General features: G+C 43.8%; 1 protein-coding gene and 1 pseudogene across 5 annotated transcripts in view; one reads left to right on the forward strand and one right to left on the reverse strand.

Annotated features, from left to right (window-relative positions):
- The first annotated feature begins 408 nt into the window (after positions 1–408).
- Positions 409–20,468, forward strand: part of CMTR1 (cap methyltransferase 1) — a 49,808-nt gene continuing 29,748 nt past the window's right edge. For 3 of the 5 annotated variants that reach the window (XM_019830537.3, XM_045057471.1, XM_019830538.3), the window contains exons 1-7: positions 2,562–2,718; positions 11,833–11,984; positions 13,551–13,709; positions 16,613–16,705; positions 18,113–18,184; positions 19,283–19,377; positions 19,491–19,563. In XM_019830537.3, the coding sequence (XP_019686096.1) occupies positions 2,571–2,718; positions 11,833–11,984; positions 13,551–13,709; positions 16,613–16,705; positions 18,113–18,184; positions 19,283–19,377; positions 19,491–19,563 (792 nt within the window). In that variant the 5' untranslated portion in view covers positions 2,562–2,570. Of the gene's footprint in view, positions 603–2,561; positions 2,719–11,832; positions 11,985–13,550; positions 13,710–16,612; positions 16,706–18,112; positions 18,185–19,282; positions 19,378–19,490; positions 19,564–20,468 lie in introns of those variants that run through there. The other 2 variants (XM_003986075.6, XM_019830539.3) reach the window with 2 other exon arrangements.
- Positions 8,473–9,956, reverse strand: LOC102900174 (annotated as a pseudogene).

Raw genomic sequence — 20,468 nt, forward strand, 5'->3', positions numbered from 1 at the left:
CTTTCCTCCCGACCTTCGTTCAACATCTGGTTAGGATATACTATATGCTGGATGTTGGGGATACAGCCAGCAGTGAACAAGAAGACTGGGTTTCTGCCCTCAACCAGTTCACCATTTACCTTTCTCAACTTGTTCTTAATCTGTAAACTGAAGACAATGAGATTAAGTGAAATGAGGTGATGTGACGACACCTGCTCTTCCAATTTTTATATTTGTTTCTCGTCCCCAGAGCGGGAAGAGAAGGTACCTCGGTTACTTTTACTTTCGTATCCTTCCCCGCTAGGCTCTTCCGCGCAGGCGCCTTGGAAGGCCCTGGGTGGGGGTGGGGCGGGCCCTAACCTGGGTCTTCTTCCCCGGGGCCAGGACCCGGCCGCGAGAAGGAGCGGGCTGCCCGTGACGTCATCAAACTGCGCAGCCCGCAGGGCGGGACCCGAGCGCGACAGCGCGGCCGGCGGACCTGGCTGGCTTGTGGGGGAAACGAAACTGAGGGAGGAGGCGGCGGCTCTGGCAGCGGCAGGGCCAGGCCTGGTGGAGGAGGCGGCGGCAACGGCGGCCTGACCCCCCCCTCTCCGCTCCCAGGCAGCTCACCCTCTCCCCTCAGCGTGAGTGCCGACGCGCGGCCCGGGGGGAGCGAGCGGGCGGGCGCGCGGGCTCAGCATCCCTCTCCCCTCCACCGCCGCCTCGGCCACGCACCGGCGGTGGTGACCCTCGCCGCCCCTTCTCTCTCCCCTCCTCCTTTCCACCCTCCCCCGCTCCCCACCCGCTCTTCCAGCTCCCGCAGCCCGAGCTGCCGCTGACAAACGTTTCTGCGCACACATTCACACACGTTGTTTTCAAATGAAAAGACTGGCTCGGAGAGATGGGAGCTCATCTCCTCCCTCAGTGGATAGGGGTGGCAGTGCGAAACCGACACCCCGGGAGAGAAGACTGGAGAGGGGATTTGAACCCGTTCCCTTGGGGGAGCAGCAGGTAGAACCAGGCCTCTTGCCTTCCACGCAGAAGTTCCCTGCCTGGGCACATTCTTCTGGCCTGTGTCGGTCACTGGAGCAGGGCACTGGTTAAGGTGTGCGGCCTTCCCCTCTCAGGCCTTAGTTTTTTTGCAGTGGAAAATGAGAGCGCTGGAGTAGATGATTTGGAAGGCCCAGATCTAAGATGGTTTGGGGAGGAGCATCAGTGTCTCCTGCCTTTCACACAACTATTCTTTTTTTGCACCCACCGCGACGCAGTCCACGTTGAATTCCGTTGCTTACCATCTCTCAGAGTCGCTGATAATAATCATATGGCCCTTTTACTTTTGTTATGGGCCTTTGGGGGCATTTAAGACGCTGGTTTAAAGTGAAACGTGGTCTTGCTTTCTCTTTGTTCAGTGTCTCCCGCTTTTCTTCCCTGGGATAACCCCTGCCTGTGCCTAGTAAAAGGCTGCTTCCTTAAAGAGGATAAGATTATGCATTGGGTGGATGGGCTCATCCTTGAGCCGGAGAGAAGTGAAACATGTGATTCGGGGTTTTGTGAGATTGAAGGGATCAGTGATATCTGTGCATTTCATTGCTTTCTTCCTGCTGTGATTCATGTTAAAAGACCATTTTGTGCCTCTGCACCTCCCCTTCCTCAAGGAATTGCAGCCCAGCTGGTCACCCACCTGTTGGCTCCTATGTTTTGAGTTCTTTCTCTTTTCTGAGTCTTAACAGACAGTCGGTTGTGTGTAAACCACACTGTATTCACTACTACTCTTGCTTGCTCTTTGACTTGATCATTCCTTAAAGTTTCTAGATGTAATAATCACTTCATTCCATCGCATTTTTCCCCCTCATGCTTACCTCCTGTGCCTACACATGGGCATGGGTGATGGTGATGTGGTGCCTGATTGTTTCCATCCTCTTTTCACGGAGGTGTGTTCGTGTTCTTAAAATTATTTTTGTACCTGAGTCCTATGACGTGGCTACTTCTGGTTTCAGTAATTTTCCTACTCTTCTGTTTCCTCAGTCCTGAGTCAACTACTGTTTCCATTCCTTACTCATTAAAAACTTTCCCAATTCTTCCATGCTTTCAAATATCCCGAAATAAACCAAAGCCAGTATTTTTATCATATTATGTAATCCGTTGATTGTCTTGCTAAAATAATAATGGTGATGGAGCAGTCATTCTGGGGTGGTCCCTTCACATTCTGGAGTGGTCGATACTCATCAGGTCCAGTTTACACTGTTGTCATGCATGGCTAGTGTTGTATGAAAAGTATAGAATGATAAGTTCCCAAGGCTTTTTTTTTTTTTTTTTTTTTTTCTTCCTTGTGGCCTGTGGACTTGATCCATGACTTTTTGGTATCTGACACCCTTTCCCTGAGGCCTCTGGGTCTGTAAGCACCACACATTATCCAGTAAAATTAACTGCTATTATTGAAGACGAGCTTGGCTAGCATCCTTCCTGGACTTCAATTTGAGGAAGAGGCTATTCAAGTGCTGGCACTGGAAGCTATTTGGAATTGCCGAATCCCATTCCATTGATGACTTTTACCTTGGAATCCCTGCTCTGATCCTAGTGGCTCTGACAAGGGCAGCTGACTATCTGGATTTATGGTTGCAGTAACAATGAGGAGGAGAAATGATCCAGAATGCACTGCCCCTATCAAGAAACAGAAGAAAAGAGTTGCAGAGCTTGCCCTGAACCTCAGCTCTACGTCTGATGACGAACCTCCCTCTTCTGTCAATCACGCAGCAAAAGGTATGCTTGCCCATGTGATGTGAGGCCGCTGGCCATCTGGTTATTTGAATCCCTGGTGCCTGAATTGGGCAGAACACAGTCCACTGCCCCTTGAGGGAAATTAGGCAAGTTCTACAGAGAGTTGTTGGCTATAGCTTCTCTTGCTTCTGTCATTCTTCTACTAGGAATGGGCAACTTGTTTTAAATAAAAAAATTGGAATTTTGACAGTAGTGCCTTAGTTCTGCTGCTGGCCTTTCAGCAGGTGGCACTCTTTTGCTGCCTTAAACCTGTTGGAAGTAGCGGTGAGCATTGAGTGCCCTGTGCTCTTAATTGCTGTTAATGATCCTGGGGCTCTTTCACAGGGGATGGGCTCTTTGCTGCAGTGATCTGGCCTAATTCCCCTCAGGTTTTTGTATTCTGTTTTCTCAATTCCCTCAGCATGTGTGACCAGAAACACCTAAACGAATTGGAGCATCCTGTGCTCACTATTGACGTTAAACTCAAAAGATTTCACTGATCTGGTTGAAACTGACGTTTGCTTTGCCTGTTTTTTAGGGTTATGGACATTCACAGTTTCCATAGGTAACCTTCTGTGAGAAATTGTAAGGTGCCTACGAGCTTGCCTCAGATACCAAGCAATTAGAAGTAGTTCCACTTACATTTACCTTGACTTGCCAGCTGTATTTCCTAGGGCTACTGTAACAAATTACCACAAACTGGGTGGCTTAAAACAACAAATTTATTCTCCATAGTTCTGGAGGCTCCATGTCTGAAATCAAGGTGTCGGCAGGGCTGTGCTCCCTCCTAAGTCTCTTGGGAAGAATCCTTCCTTGCCTCTTCTAGCTTCTGGTAGTTGCTGGCAGTCCTTGGTGTTCTTGGCTTATAGCAGCATAACTCCAGTCTGCCTCTGACTTCCCTCTGTGTGTGTCTGTGTGCAAATTTTCCTTTATAACGACATCAGTCATTGGATCAGGGCCCACCCTAATCTAGTATGACCTCATTTTAATTTGATTACATCTGCAAAGACCATATTTCCAAATCTCACATTCCCAGGTGCTGAGTGGATATAGCTTTTTGGAGGGACGCTGGTCAGTCCAGTATACCAGCCATCTTGGCTTTTGGATCCTTTGCTGGATCACTGGTAAATTAGAATGAAATTTGGTGACAGATTGGTGGCTGAAAGGGTGTGAAGCATCCTTTGAGAGTGGTAGGAAATACAGTTTACAAGTGGTAGACTAATTGAAGGACAGTTACTCATCGGTTGTACTGAGAAGCTGGTTCCGAGAGGAGAAGCTTGACTGGCAGTAGAGCTGAAGCATTTGGTGCAGCTGTGGTCCCGGTTGACTAAGAGACTCATAACCTTGTGTGTGGAGATACGTTTGCCTTTAAAGTTGTCATAGTAGCTTCCATTCCAGGTAGCGGAGAAAGGCTGTATGTAATTGAGGTTACTAAGTGGGAAGGCAAAAACGTACTGGGTGCATTGGTTCTAGGGATTGTTGAAGAAAGGGAGTCTTGCTTTTCACCTGGGATTTGAGCAGCTTGGTGAAAGTAGAGTCTCCTTAGGTAGAACTCTGGGTTATTGGGAGAGATGGCCTACAAGAGAAGAAGGGAAAGCACGTCTGTGCTTTCACAATTTCTCAAACGCTTTTCACATTTCTCAGATGTGCTCAGGTGCTGGCAGTATTTAGGTCTAAGCGGTTCTCGGGGGACATCTCTTTGAGGTAAGGAGAGGGCAACGCCCAGGTAGAGGAAGGTACATGGTTAAGGATCTTATAAGGGAACCAGTCTGACTTAAATTTCAAGCTTTTAAAATGGACTGAATTGAGATTACCCAACTCCCCCCTGCATCCCCCTTAATTGCACCAAATAGCTTTAACCTTTTCTGGAAGTAGCGCCATATGATTCAGTTAGGATTGACTATTGCTGTTGTGTGTACAGAATGGAAGTCTAGATGTGGCCAGTACCTTGTATGTGTCTGGCAGTAGGCCATTTGGTCCTTTTCATTTTTCAGGAAATGAGGCGGGAGGCAGAGGCAAAGAAACATTGTGAGATTTCCCTGGTTTAGCTTATTTTAAGAAGGGGCAGCTCCACGCCACAAAAACTGAGGGCTGGAGTCTGGTGTCTTCATCAGCAAGATTGCTTTCTGTGCTGCCCCCACCCCACCTCCCGCATGGAATAAATGCTTAATAAATATTCACCGAATAGAATTGATACAAGTACCAGTAGCATCTTTTCCAAGAAGCTTAAAATGTTTCACCTCTTTCATTTTGCCTATCCTCCTCCATTCTGTAGAAGATCATTTCATTAAGTACTTAGCATTTATATCATTTCTGTTCTGTATTGGCTTTTCTTAGGTGTCCCCTGGACGGTGTGCCCTGGTAGTTTACTGTCTTTCCAGAAACTACATTTGCTGAGGTTTATATACAGCTTTCCTAGTGAGGTCATTGCATTAAAGCAAATGTGTTTCCTTTTGCTTCGACCACTTCTACCTGAACATACTGTTGAACAGATGACTGAAAAATGCTCTTTAGGGAGTACAAATAGAAAAACAAAATATAGTAGTTACTGTTTTTGTCTTTCTGTGCTTTCTTGTGCTTTCTGTCTTTATTTGTGCTTTGTCTGCTACTTCAGTGCAGTGACTCATTAATAGATCTATTTAGTTTAATCAGTGTGTTTATTTTACTTTATTGACAAGGTAACTGCATTGCCTGGTCAGAGATTGACATTTGACCAGAGTAAAGGAAAAAAGGGATGTTATTGTAATGGCCACCGTGGCATCATGTGTTCTTTTGAGTTTTGTTTTGTTAAGTTTATTCATTTTTGAAAGAGGGAGAGAGACAGAGTGTGAGCAGGGGAGGAGCAGAGAGAGACTGAGACACAGAATCCAAAGCCGGCTCCAGGCTCTGAGCTGTCAGCACAGAGCCTGACATGGGGCTCGAACTCCCTAACCGCGAGATCATGACCTGAGCTGAAGATGGACGCTCAACCAGCTGAGCCACCCAGGTGCCCCTCTTTTGAGTATTTTAAGAGGACTTTGAAGGATTTTTAAGCCTAAATAAACTTGGAAATTTGCTATTAAGTAACAACCTTTTGAAGTAAGAAGAGGCAGGTGGAGGTCATTTTGTTCTTTTTAGTTGTTTCTCTCAGGGAAAATGTGGTCTAGGCTCCAAGACAGTTTCCTTTTCTCTTTAGCTGTGTGTGTATCCATTGCGGGCTCCTGGCCCTCCCACAGCGTGTTGCTTTGGATGTTGCCAGGCCCTTTTGCTGGCACCACACTAGTAGCGTCTTCCCCTCCACCAGGTTTAATTCTTCCCTAAATAGGCTATTTTCCCTGAAACACCATCGCTTTCCTGTCAGCCCAGATTCATGACCTTAATCAAAAACTTCCTTTATCGGTATCTGCTTAAATTGCTCTAACGAGTTACCATTTGTCTGGCATGAAGGAGAAATTGAGTCTTTAAACAGGAGTGAGTGTATTCCAAAGCAGTTGTTAGGCAGGATGCGATATTTATTAAAATCCATAATTTATTCTTCTGTATCTGTGTGCTGCTCACCTTGGCCGTTAGTGGTTGGAACTGCCTCTCTATATGTGTTGTCACTCTCACTTTTAATCTTGGCCTGTTTGCCCTACTGTTCTATTGCCATGTAAAAAATTCTGCCCTACTGTTGTATTGCTATGTGAAAAATTTTGAACTTTTCTTCTTTAAAATGACTTAAGAGTAATGATTTCTATCAGGTAGAGAAGAATTCTTAAATGAAAACTCTAAATAATGTTTTGGGCTCTCTGCTAGGTTTTAGAAGGGGAGCTCCTGGGGAGGTAAATGGGAGTGCCACCCAGCTTTGGCAAGTTCTTAATGAAACTAATCATTTTAATAGACTGACCTTATTACTCCTGTTAATTTATATCTTCATTACAAAATTGTCTGCCCAGTGTTTGCTAAATTCTTATCAGTCTTGGGAGGCTAAATCTCCTCTTTAGTTACTGCTGCAGCAATGACAGTTGTCTCCTTTTCATCTGAAGAGAGTGGCCCCAAAGGCCCAGGGGTAAAATGGGTAGTGACTGTGGCAGTCTGTGGACATCAGGATTAATCCAGGCAACTTTGTCTTAAATCATGGCAGGCTAAGAATTGGCTTCAAATACTGCATGAAATAAAAGAAATAAGGCTTATCCAAGACACTTCTTGATCTCACAAATGCCTAATAATGTGATATTTTAGCTCCCGTTAACCTCACTCTCAGAACCATGTAGACAGCTGCATGCTAGGTAACGCCTAAGGAAGAGGAACGGAGTGGAAAGGTAATTTGTGCCAGAATCTGGTGCTGGTAGTTTGTACCAGAGTCACCACTGATTTGCCTGATAAGCCTTCCACTCAAATTTGGTTCTCCCTGTCATTTTCGTCCAAGAATGTTATGAAGACAAAAAAGACAAGAGATTTCTCTTTGAGATTTGAGGGTGGTGTGTGCCCTGCATGCCCAGGAATGATATTCATACCATTGATGAGTGACCACAGATGGGTCCTCAAGCAAACCTGAGAGCCTGCAACTCTAACTGGAGCTAGACCAAGGGCACACTCTCCTTTGGTGAGGATACCAGGTTTTCCTAACTTGTCGTAGGTAGGCCTATGAATCCCCAGAGAGCTGGTGAACGGAGTAGTAACTGATTTAACATTGTAGCTTCTGGTTAGTCAGGACCCTGAATCCCTGGGCTACACAGAAAGAAACTTAAGGGCTGTGCTTAGGGACCTGGCCACATACCACCTCTTTCTGTATCATTTGATACAGGTTGAAGGCATGGAAACAGTTGAGTAAAGAGAATTTCACCTTTGGAAGCACAATTCTTTAGTATGTGGGCACTGTGCTATAGAGTGTATCTGTTTCCTCTGTATGTGAGAGAATAAATGAGAAACCCAGGGTTAGTCTTGAGCCACTCGAGAGGTCTTCCTCTTTAGATCTTGCTGCCCTCTGAAGATTGGTCTAAAAAGGAACTGGCTTTTTCTCAAGGTGTGGAATGGTACTTTATTTCTTTATAGCTTTATTTATTTTATTTTTTTTTAACTCAAATGTATTCTCTTTTTTTTTTTTTTTTTTTGAGAGAGTGTGTGTGTGCCAGTGAGGGAGGGGCAGAGGCGGGGCTTGGTGGGGAGAGAGAGAGAAAATATCCCACGAGAGGAGGAGAGAGAGGCAGGACTTTTTTTTTTTTTTTTTTTTTTACCCAAAGCGGGGCTCGTGTTCACCTCAAGCAGGGCTCATGCTCACCCGATGTGGGACTCGAACTCACGAACTGAGATCATGACCTGAGCCGAAGTCAGATGCTTAACAACTGAGCCACTCAGGCGCCCTCTAATGAATATATTCTTATTTCTCACACAGAAAATGTAGACAAGTGCAAAACAGAAAATAAATATAACCTCACCTCACAGTTTCCATGGTTACTCATTGTTCTGGGTCTTTCCTTCTGAGTGGCATTCTCTGGCACTCTGTGACATGTGCTGCATTGGTCTGTGTAAGCAAGTCAGTTCCTTTTTGAGAGAATTGGAGAAACCTTAAGAGGAAAGGGTAGATTTGATAACCTCTCATATAGGACGTTCTCAACCAAAATTTCTCCTTGCTAACTGCTTAGGAACCAGAATGTTGGTTTTAAGTTTATTCTATTTTTTTCAAACATGTTCATAGGACTTTTCTTTATTTTGCAAAATGCTGTATCCTTGAAAGAAAAGAAATGCATATTCAGTTATCTGATTTTTATTTATTATTATTAATTTTTTTTTTCATGGACCAATCTAAGTTATTCATTTAAGCCATCTCCTGCCATAAGCAAAGGGACTCAAGATCAGTGTACCAGTCATCATCTGATACAAGTAAGGAAGGTGGGCTTAAGGTCCTGTATACTTTTCTGGTCCTTGTGCTGAGTCATGGTCTAAACCAGTGCTGTGGTCCCCACGGGGCAGTGGTCCAGGTTCTCTTTATTCATCCTCATAGCTAGTGGGAAGTGAATTCATGTGAGAGTTATGGAATAGAGTATGATTACCATCTCCCCACGGAAAGGGCTTGGACCTGATGTGGAAATGGGGGTAGGTGATGAACTCCCAATCTCTCGTGCTCTCCATGATACGACTTCAGGAAGATGTTCAGCATGCTCACTTCCACACTGGGGAGCCCTACAGAGTGGGTGAGGGCCTTACACGTGCAGGCTGAGCCCTCCTTGCCATGTGTGCCATCTGACATGGACCACCCCAGTTGTGCCCTGGACCAACCCAGTGGCCTAGAAACCCGTACCCAGCTGCTGCCACCATTTTCAACCAGGACCTTAGCTATCTGATTTTTAAACTCTGAGGGTAGAGTTATTACTTTAGGGGAGTGCCCCATTATATATAGCATGGACCTTTTATAGAACAGGTTCTGAACCAGAGTGGTTGTCTGATCAATTAAACAATACCAGTGTTTTGTTTTCTGACAGATCTGACACACATCCTATTTTAGCCTACTGGTGGGAGTGGTGGGGGAATGGGCTTTGTTAAGTAATAGTCCAAGGAAGGCCCAATTCTCTGTTAAGGTATAGGCATTTCACACTCATGCTTAAACTTTTTGTTCTTACTTAACCTTTTTTAAAAAAAAGTTTAAAGACTTAATTAAAAAGATTTTTATGGCATTAGGTCATAAAGCAGCTTTTTTAAAAACCATCTTTGTCAGAGTTTTAACAGTAAAACAAAGTTAAATGTACCTAAGTGAGACATGAAGCCATTCTTGGCAATACTGTACATTTTGTCCCGTGGGTATTACTATTTTCAAGTTTTCTCCTCTATATGAAACTATTGAAGGGAAAATTTATGTTGCAATTTCTAGATTACTTTGTACATGTCTCATTCTATAGACAAATGTATTCGTAGTTAATACATTAAGACCATAAATCAGGGCTTAAAATTTTTTTTTAAATTCACTGCAGTGAGTACTTAATTTTTGTTAAATGGAAAGATTCAGTCCAGGTGTTGGAGATGGGATGTGGAGTGTGACACAGTTCTTGCTCTCTGGGAGTGACCCTGTCCTAGTATTTGTGATGAGTGCTGGGCTGATAGTGCTGCTGCTGCTGGGGCGCGGTGGGAGGGAGAATCAGGCCTGGGGTGCTGGAGGAAGGCTTGGCTCTTCTCAAATGTTCACCCTTAGTGAGTTTGTGTTCTCATGGGGAAGTGGGCGGATCAGTGCAGATAGGCTTTAGAATTATGACGTCATTGCAAGTTACGAATACCTGAATAGTGACCATCTTGGGTTTTTGAAGAATTGTTTTACCCGAGTGCCTTTCCTTAACAAGCAGCCAGGCTTTGACTCCGCATCTCTTCTCTGGGACTTCCTTTCTTCCTTAAGAGAATTGTGTCAGTCACTTTCTTTTTCACATTTATTTTAAATTTTAATAGGTAATATATTCACATGGTTCATAAATCAAAAATATAAAAAGATAGTAAGTATAAACTCCAGTGATACAAAATGTAAATCAAATGTCACGTCTTTCACTTGTTCCAAGTAATCATTTTGGCATTCTGTCTCCATGCCTCAACTCCGCATATGTGGGTAATCACTTTTATTGGTCTTTTTGTACATCTTTCCTTCCAAAAGCTCTTTGTGCAATTACAAGAAATATAAATATATATTCTTATTTTCTCTTTAGTATAGACTTAGGATGCCATGTGTCATGCATATGGTCTAGCTCTTCTGTTACTCATTTGACAGTATGTCCTGGTGATCTGTTCATTTCAGTACATAGAGCAGAGACTCCCAAGTGGTTTTTTTTTTTTTTTTTTTTTTTTTGATTCTCGGCACCCTCAGTGTTCCCTTAACTTTTTTCACCATGCTCCTAGACCAAAAGAAATACCTAAAAGTTCGTATTATTAATATTTAGGTCTAAGTAACAAGCATTTCTAGTCTAACAACTAGTATATGTTTGAAAGCATAATACATGTAAACTGGAAAAAAATTTTTTTATTTTATTCTTAAATAAGTACAGTTACTTATTAATGAAAGGTGTATACCGTTGAGCACTGTACAACACCTCAAGCCTTGGGATGAGATTAGACACCACCACCCTCATTTTCTGTCTTGCATTCTTCCTGGCTTGCAATTTATACCATTTTCAATGGGAATATGCAGAAATTGATAAGTTTTTGAGATACGGTCCATTTCCAAATTTGGTTGGGTTTGTCTGAGAAACTACCTGAATAAAATTACATCAGGTTGAAATCGCTTTCAATTTAAGAAATTCATGTATCTATAAAAGAGAGGGTGAGAGCCAGACAGACATAGTGAATAGAGTGTGAGTCATCCCACTTTGAGCCAGGACACAGGTAACCGACCACTTCTGGCAGCTGCTAAGGTGGGTCTTATTTGGAGTCCTTTGGTAACGAGGTGGTTGACCATGAAGATAATGGTTTAGCTTATTTAGGCCACCAGCTTCCTCCTGAAGCATTTAGGTGTAGCTCCTCTGCTGTTTGCCTTAGTTGATGCTGCTGCATAAGCACCTTTCCTCTTCCCTGTCCTTCCTTTCTTTTCCCCCTTCCTGCTCTTTTTCCTTCTTCCCACCCTTCTCTTTTCCCTTGCTCTTCTTCTACCTCTTCTCTGGGGCAGTGCTGTAGATCTGCCCTCTTACCTATATGTTTGAAGGACTGTGAAAACAGAGGAAACCAGGAGATTAAGCAATCAGAAACTGTCAGTCCCATGATAAAATTGTTGAAAATGGAGCTCGGTATCAGTGTTTGGAAGTTGATGTTCAAATAATAAATAAAATTTCAATAAATACATTTTATATTTGACAGTGTACTTCCAAACACTGGTTTCATTTAACTTTCATACAACCCCATGAGGTAGGTATTATCATCTCAGTTTTGTGGGGGAGAAATTGAAAGGATGGGAAAGGACACCTGTTATTTCTGAGCTCCCATCGTGTGTCAAGTACTATTAGGAACTTTGAGTGACTTGCTGACGTTAACATAGTAAGAGGTAGAGAATACGTTTGACCCTGGGTCATTTAATAAACTTTATGTGTGCGATGCATAAACTGAACACTAGTTGAATAAATGAAACCTGGACTTCTAGAGGATACTTTGTGCCATAAGCTCACCTAAACAGTTTCTTTTCTTCTTTTCCAGCATCTACCACGAGCCTAAGTGGGTCCGACAGTGAGACTGAGGGGAAGCAACACAGCTCTGACTCTTTTGACGATGCGTTCAAAGCAGACTCCCTTGTGGAGGGAACTTCTTCTCGCTATTCCATGTATAATAGTGTCTCCCAGAAGCTTATGGTATGTCAGTGCTCGGGTTGGGTTTCTAAAGCTCCACCAGCAGAGTAAGAGAAGGGAAATTGTACTGGTATGAAAAGAAGAAAAGCTAGGCATGAGTTTTTCCTCTGCTTTTCAGCCACTGAAATTTAGTAGAGAGAGTGTGGCCCCCTTCTCAATAGAACTATCTGTCACATTTGAATCATCCATGGTAAGTGGCTGCACAAGCCTGCTTCTTCTGTCCTGTCCAGAGCTGGATCACTCTTTGGTCTCCCTAGTAATGAAAGCTTATTGTAAGTACATGTGAACATACTTCCCTACACATAGATGTGTATGGATGGGTAAAGAGGCTTCATGCTGTGAATTTTTGCTCTAGTGAGTAATCTCAAGAGAAATGACTAAAATCCTGCTCACTCTCAGATGCCTAAAATAAGTGGGAGCAGAACAGTCTTTTATATTATTTCGAAAAGAAGGTCCGGTTCTCCTTCCCAATTTCTATACTCCATTGATATATCAGAAGAAGGAAAGCGACCAGGAAGACCTGCTTGCTTTCCTTGTCAAACGTTAGTGCACAAAGGTTAGGGAAATTCAAGTTTGCTTTCTGACTAGAAATATTAATATTATAGTTAACCCCCTCCATTTTCTTTTGGATTCATTTAAGAGTAAGAACTGCAACTTCTGAAGTCATAGTCCGGATTCTAGTCTGGGGGGCCACAAACTTTGGGAAAGTGGACAGTGGGGAGGTTTGTAGCTCAGTCAGCCTTTTTGACCTGGGGAGAGATTTGTGGCTACTGTAGGAATTCTGTCCAGTTCTTGAGTTGGTAATGCTCCTTCCAAAGGGAATATAGACCCTCAAGGAGGAACTATGTTTTCTTAGGACTGGAGTTCTTTTATTAGATAAGGGTGCTTGGGTTTGGGATTTGGGTTTCTGATTTTGGGGCATATAACTGGGCCCAGTGACTCAGGGGTTTAGTGTGAGCTTATGGACAATGGTGACATTTAAAAAACATTCCTGTCCAGTATCTTATGGTACCTTCCATACCTCAGTTTTACATGAAGTGATTTTTCAGTTAATATCTTGATTAAGTGGGCTCCTGCAAGCCCTCATTGTCTTTACCTGGTAAGGCTGTTTGAGTGGCTGAGAGTAAGGTAGAGTTGCTGCTTGAAGCATTTCCATTTTAAATTACGTTCTCTTTATCAACTCTACTCTAGAGCTACGTTTCAGTTAATCAGGCAAATTAGCTGGAAGGGTAGTTGTGCAAATGTCCAATGAGATTTGTTAAGTGCTCTTGGTGCTTTTAATTACAGCTATGAGGTTCCTTCTCATTTATCCAACTTCTGGTTGCCCTAGACTTTCACCTCCAGAATAGACAGCCACTGGACCCACAGTTAAACTGCAGTTACTTTTTATGCTTATTTTCTTCATTAGGCCTTTCCTAAAGGAAAACTTCAGGCCTTACTCATTGATGTTTTTTCAGAGCTTAGCACAATGTCTGACACGTGATAGGGGCTAAGTAAATGTCTGTTTATATAAGTGCTCCCTTATTATCTGTTTATTTATATAAATGCTCTATCTTATTTCTTTTTCAGGCCAAGATGGGCTTCAGGGAAGGTGAAGGATTGGGTAAATACAGCCAGGGTCGGAAGGACATCGTTGAGGCCTCTAATCAAAAAGGTCGAAGAGGCCTGGGTCTGACCCTGCAAGGTTTTGATCAAGAGCTGAATGTGGACTGGCGAGATGAGCCAGAGGTAACTGGTGAGGGGAGGAGGAGACAGGAAAGCCAATTTGTATACGTGGCTTGAAGTAGCCATATTAACAAATTAGAAGTCTCCAGAGGCAGTGGGGATTGGAACTGGTTTTTTTTACGTGGACTTGTACTGGGGATGTCCATAATGGAAACAGAAGAGATATACTGAGGGAGATGTGATAGGATGTGGGTTTGTTTTCTACCGGTGGGTAGAAGAAGCTGGAAGACAGAGTTTGACTTCACAAAGAGCTTAAAAAAATTTTTTTTAACGTTTATTTTTTGAGAGAGAGAGAGAGAGAGAGACGGAGATGGAGACAGAGACAATGAGTGGGGAGGGGCAGAGAGAGAGGGAGACACAGAATCCAAAGCAAGTTCCAGGCTTTGAGCTGTCAGCACAGAGCCCTACTCGGGGCTTGAACTCACAAGCTGTGAGATCATGACCTGAGCCGAAGTCAGATGCTTAATCGACTTGAGCCACCCACGCGCTCCCACAAAGAACTTTAATAAATAGGTATACCTTTCCACTAGTGGTTAAGGTACCTCATGAGATAGTGAGGTCCCTCTCTCTGCTGAAAGGATTCAGAGGCACTGAATGAGGACCCATTTACCCATTGTGTGAGTGACTGGATTAGATGCCCTCTAAGGTCTTGCACCTCTATGGGTTTATGACACCCCATCTCTACCTATGTAGGTGTTTGTTTATACTCCATAAGTTACTGTTTGGTCTGCTTATCTGGTTGGGTACCAGTTGTTCTAACCCCAACTACCAAAAGAGACTCCTGTCCTTTTTCATGGCACAGATGATGTTGAGATTTTATTTTTATTCATTTATTTATGTCCTATCTTATTTCACAGAGGATTTGAAGTAGATGTGATAAAAGCAACTAAAAATAATGATGAAATATTACCATTACGGAGTTGAAACTAGAGAAAATAGAACACAAATGTCTAGTCTTCTACATAGTTGCTGTAGTTGAGCTTCACATGTGGCTCTGAACTCTGGAGAATTGATATTTTGTCTCCCTGATATTCCAGTTCAGGAAAGAACTCTCGTGAATTGCACATGATAAAAGCCTAATAAGGCTTCAGAATAAGATGCTGACAAGTCAGGAGCTAATGGCTTCTGGAGGTGGTCCTGCTGTGTTGCCTTGTAGTTGTGAGGAGACGAGACCAGCAGAATACCAGATGAGACAGTGCAGAATAGGGTAAATATTTGTAATTGGGTGCTAGATAGAGGTTTTTACCTCAGAAATACTTGGTGCTTTCCATGTCTTCATTTGTATGAAAACCAGTAAAGAGTCTTGATTTGATTCTCTTAGTGGGGCAGAATTAGAACTAACTTAACTCAGGATCTCAAATTTGCCTGTAAGATCTCTGTTTTTAATGGACACAGGCTATTGAAATTCCTTTCTGAGGCAAGGCTGTCCTAATTATCACTTACTGTGATTTAGTTTTTCTCTTAAAAGAGATGCCCTGTTGTTTAAGAGTGTGGCCTATTGGTGTCCACTTCTTTAAGGTAGATGAATCTGGGTTACCTTGGGGTGACTGTCCAATCCTGGAGTCGCTGCAGAGAAAGTGCTTGGTGCCTGCTGCAGCCCAGGAATGTGGAATGCGAGGTTTGACCCTTCGGACAAAGTCCTCTTTGTGGTCCATTTTTGCCCTTAATGTTCACACTTCTGTGGGGAGATTGAGTCTGCTTATTTTCTCCAAAAGGACATGCCAAGTGTATGTGAGTTTTCTTCCCCCAGAGTTTATAATGTATAACCATTTACAAATGGATTTGACTGGGGTGGGGGGAGGGGGGGGAAGCCATGATTCACTGCCAGATTCATTGACAAAAGGCTTCAGTAACTTTTCTTTGAAACTTTCTCTCTCTAGTTGATGGTTGGCTTGCTCTCATGACCTTGCATTGCGTTACCATTTTATGCTTTTCAGAGCATGGAATATTGCCTTTAATCACATTGCTTCAGTTTGCAGTGGTGAGTCTCTTCTCCACACTTGCTTGGGAGGCAATGTGTAGTGTTGCCACGCAGGTTAGCCACCTGTTTAGGTTTTATAATCCAGTGAATGTAGTCCTGGTTGGACATTAGAATCATTTGGGGACAGCTAAAAAATGTACTTAGAACCAGATTCTGCCTCAGACTGATAGAATTATATACTCTGAGGGTGGGGCCTAGCTATCAGTAGTTTTTAAAAGGACCGCAGAGGGGTGCCTGGCTGGCTCAGTCAGCAGAGCACGCGACTCTTGATCTTGGGTTGTGAGTTCAAGCCCAATATGGGGTGTAGAGATTACTTAAAAATAAATAAAATCTTAAAAAAAACAAAACAAAAAAACAGGACTGAAGATATTTCTAATGTATAATGTAATTGAAAAATTAAGAGAATACACCATTGAGGTGCCAGTTTCGGCTTTGGAATGAATAGGTGAAGAATCTTATTTGTTCACAACACTTTGAAAGGCATCAGGAGGTGAGACACATTGCCATTGGCTCTTCCTGGTATAATTACCTTTTCATAGACTTATATCCTATGTGTACTTCCCTGTGTCCCTACTGCTCTGATTGTAGGCCCCTTGGGTCAAGGACCATGTCTTTTTAACTGCATTCTGAGTACTTAGCCCATAGTATGTATTTTTGAGATAACATTGGAACAAATAAAAGAAACTTTGAAGTTTTGGCAAGTTTCTAGAGATTCAAACTAGAATTGTTGCTGGCCTTCAGAAGTTAAACTTTAGCATCATGGCTCTCAGTTCTCATGTCTGACCACTGCATTTGGTCTCAGCTTTCTGGAGGGACCCTTCCTGGACTGAGTCCCTTTTGATTGTTTTGGGGAAACCTTAATGAGTTGGGGCATAGCCCTAAGGGGTTGTTTTACTTGACTTACTTGCCTCTTTTTTGTTTGTAGCCCAGTGCCTGTGAGCAGGTGTCATGGTTTCCAGAATGTACCACTGAAATTCCTGACACTCAGGAAATGAGTGATTGGATGGTTGTGGGAAAGGTAGGATTTCAGGAAAATACACCCTGAATTATTGGCACTTATCTCCTGACTTTTCTCCTTGAGTCTAGTATGTATACTCATAGTTTAAGAAAAATGTAAATCTGCCATTCTGGCAAGAGTAAAGCTGTGTCAAGATGGTGTGTCAAGGGCTTTACAGATATTCCCCTAGGAGATGTGACAAGGTTTTTTCTCCTAGTCATTTAACTTGCAAGGCAGCACAAAATGCATAACTTCTGTCTTCCTCATGGATGCTTTTTCGAGTAGCTGATTATACATTTGTGTATATTCTGGTCACTGCTGGGCACTGTTCCAGGTAGATGAAAAGACACCGTCCCTGTCCTCAGAAAATAATGAGGGAGTTGTTACAGAGGGAATTTGTTTAATCTCCTTCTGGAAAATTGTAAGAATAAAGTAGATAGCCACCAAATCAGTATGGTCTGGAGAACAGTTCTCAAAGTGTAGGGCCCCCTGGGGATCTCCAAGACCCTTTCAGGGGCTCTGCAGGGTCACGGTTATTTTCATAATGGTACTGGAAGGTTACTTGTCTTTTCACTCATTCTCTCATAAGTGTCCAGGGGAGTCTTCCAGAGGCTGCACCACAACCAATTGAATGTAACTGTAGAGAGGAGAATCTAGCCAGATATTAAGAGATTTGTAAAAATGGAAAATAGTGCCACTCATTAAAAGTTTTTTGGGGAAATATAGTTACTTTTCATAAATATGTTATGTTAACACAATGTATTGCTTTTTTACACTGAATGATATTTTAACATTTTCTCGGTTTTAATTTCTAATAATGTTGATACGTATATATCCCCCACATAAACAAAAGCTCTTTGGGGTCCTCAGTGATTTTGAAGTGTGTAAAACCTGAGAACACCCAAGTCTGAGCATCGTTGGTTTAGAGGTAGCCTCACTCAGACCTGAGGTTGGATTTGACACCCACGTGAAGGTCTCTTGAACCCTTGTCTTCTCTGATGCTACCAGCTCCTACCTGGTGCCTGGTGTCCTACCTTTGTACCCATCATCGATCAGGAGGCTTCCTGGTTGAAGGAAGAACAGGCTTCTGTCATTTAGGGCGGTCCCCATCCGTCTGCCTCCATGCTCTGGGGGCAGACAGCTTGAACGTTTCCTTCCTGTTCGCTTTTCTCAGCCTCAGCGTTCATGAGTCTTATATCCATATGGTGCTCTAGTCAGAGCACCCAGGGGGCTGCTTCATCTCACAGCCATCTGGAGTGTAGCCAGAGGGATTTAAGGTTTTCTCTTTCCCTCCCCCCAGGGATTGATGTTCCTTGGCAGGCACTCAAGCCCCTTCTTGCTCTACTCACTTGGAACCCTCGTTTCTCCATTCATTCCCCTAAATGCAGTCACACGTGGTCGTTATTGATTGTTTTCTTCTTTCTGTAGAGAAAGATGATTATTGAAGATGAGACAGAGTTTTGTGGGGAAGAGCTGCTTCACAGTGTGTTGCAGTGTAAGGTAAGGCCTGTGGCTAGAGCTGGGGTTGAAAACCTTTTGTGAGGGGATGTTCTGGGCTCTTCCAGTTCTTTTGAATTGGTTGTGGGGCTGAAGTTTAGCTGAGGTTTTTCCTGGAGATCAGATGTGTGTCTTGCTACGTTTCTCTGAGATAGTATCCTTTTTCCTGGTTCCCTGCAGTAGTGGGCTGTCCCTGTGGTCAGTAGCCAGGAAAGGATTCACTTAACAACTCAGTGGGTCCGTTCTTTACCATCAGACCTGAATTCAAATCCTTGTTTTTCAGGTTTTTTTTTTGTTGTGTGACCTTGGGCCAGTTGCTTTAGCTGCTCTGAGTTTGAGTTTCCTCATCTATAAAATGGGGAGAGAATACTTTCCAGGATTGTTATGAGAATTAAATGAAATAATCCACGTGAAGCTCATGACACGCTGGGTGAATGTTAGTCTCTCCTTGATACTTTGGGAGTGATTTTGTGTCAGGAAGTACATTGCCTGGGGCAGAATGAGCCAGGGAACCTCTAAGGAAGAAATGGGTTGGAGAAGAAGTAATACCTCAGACCAGCCTCACTGAACTTATGTTTTTTGCCGGCAGAGGGTTGGGAATATCCTTAAGGTGACTGGAACTCAGGTGAAATGAGGCTTTTTGTTCCCCAGGGAAAAAATTGGGAGAAGGAAGAAGGGGTCTCCGTTGTGCATTAGGTGCCATCAGAGAACACTGGTCTTGGTTTGTTTGCCCTCTCCAAGTGAGCTCAACATCAGAATTCTGGTCCCTGGAAAGTTGCTGTTGGAGTGGAGAAACAGATTTGCTCTAAGGATTTGTGATGCCAACAGGTGGCTTTCTGCATAGCCACAGGTGCCATTTATTAACCACTGACCATGCAGGGACATGCTTACCTTTTCTCTTTTCCACTTAATAGGTGAGATAGTTGAGGGTCAGAGTGATTGAGCAACTTGTCTGGGGTCACACAACCGGTCGTTTTAGAGCTGAGATGCAGCAGTATTCTACCTCCTCAGAGGGCTGAGTTGGGCTCCTCTAGCACTTGAGTTCCCTGTCCCATCCTGGAGGGTGATGCTCACCTCGAGGTTCTGATTGTCTCCGGGCAGAGTGTGTTTGATGTCCTGGATGGGGAGGAGATGCGGCGAGCTCGGACCCGGGCTAATCCCTACGAAATGATCCGTGGAGTCTTCTTCCTAAACAGGTTTGCGGACGTTCCCCTCCCCTGCCCTGATATGTACTGTTGCACATTTCATCTGAGCCTCAGCTTTCCATACATCTGGTGTACTGAGTTGCGCTTTTCTGTCTTTGTTGCAGGGCGGCAATGAAGATGGCTAACATGGATTTTGTGTTTGATCGCATGTTTACAAATCCGCGGGACTCTTGTGGGGTGAGAACAAGATTCTGTGTGTGAATTTATAGCTTAAGCTTCAGCGGCCCAGAAATTGCCATTCGTGCAATGCTAGGAGAGTATTCCTGCTATGTGGTAGAGATAGGTTTTGCTTGGAGCTCCTCAAATTAGGTCCCTCAGTGCTTCCTCTGGTCCCAGGGATGCTCCACAAGGCAGCTGTGTCTAGGGCTTGAGGCCCAGAGTTCCAGCCCCCAACTCTGCAGATCCTCCTGCCCACCCCAAGTGGAGGAGGGCAGGGCTTGCAGCAGTGGCAAAGGGACATTTCTGGGCCAAGTCGGCAGTTGTGCTACCTACAGGCCTAGGGAGCAGGGAGGTGAGGCTATGAGATAGGGCGTGGGCCCTCCTCCTGCATCCGGTAAACACGTATTTATCCTACTATGTGCCAGGTACCAGGAATATAATTTTAAATGAGATAGATGTGATCCCTTCCCTCATGGCACTTAGGTTCCGGATGTTCTGGTGGATTTGAGAACTGGTAAGGGTGCAGGGTTGAGATGCTTGTAAAGCCTTTCTAAAGCCTTTCTGGGCTCATTGGTGTGTGGAGGGCAGCTGCTGCCAGGGAGCTTTAGACTGCTGCCTTCCTACCATGGATGAGGTGGAGTGGTAAGGGTGAGTATGTAGTCCTTACAGTGAGCTTATTTTCCAAATTCAAATTTGTGATATCGTCTGACTTGAGTGCTGTTGCTGGTATGAGAAGGGAGTGCTCTGGCAAATGTGATGTGCGTGTTGAATGAAATGTGGGCGTCTGGGTCCTTTCACTGGTCTATTTAAAATCAGTATCACGTCTGAAAATCTAGGCTGTGTTTTTCAGTGAGGGGTCGCAGGGGGCAGGAAGTACAGAACGTCCGTCGCAAGTAGTGTCACTTAAGTTCATCCCTTCTTTG

Source organism: Felis catus, chromosome B2 (assembly GCF_018350175.1).
Source record: "Felis catus isolate Fca126 chromosome B2, F.catus_Fca126_mat1.0, whole genome shotgun sequence".
NCBI classification, from domain to species: domain Eukaryota; kingdom Metazoa; phylum Chordata; class Mammalia; order Carnivora; family Felidae; genus Felis; species Felis catus.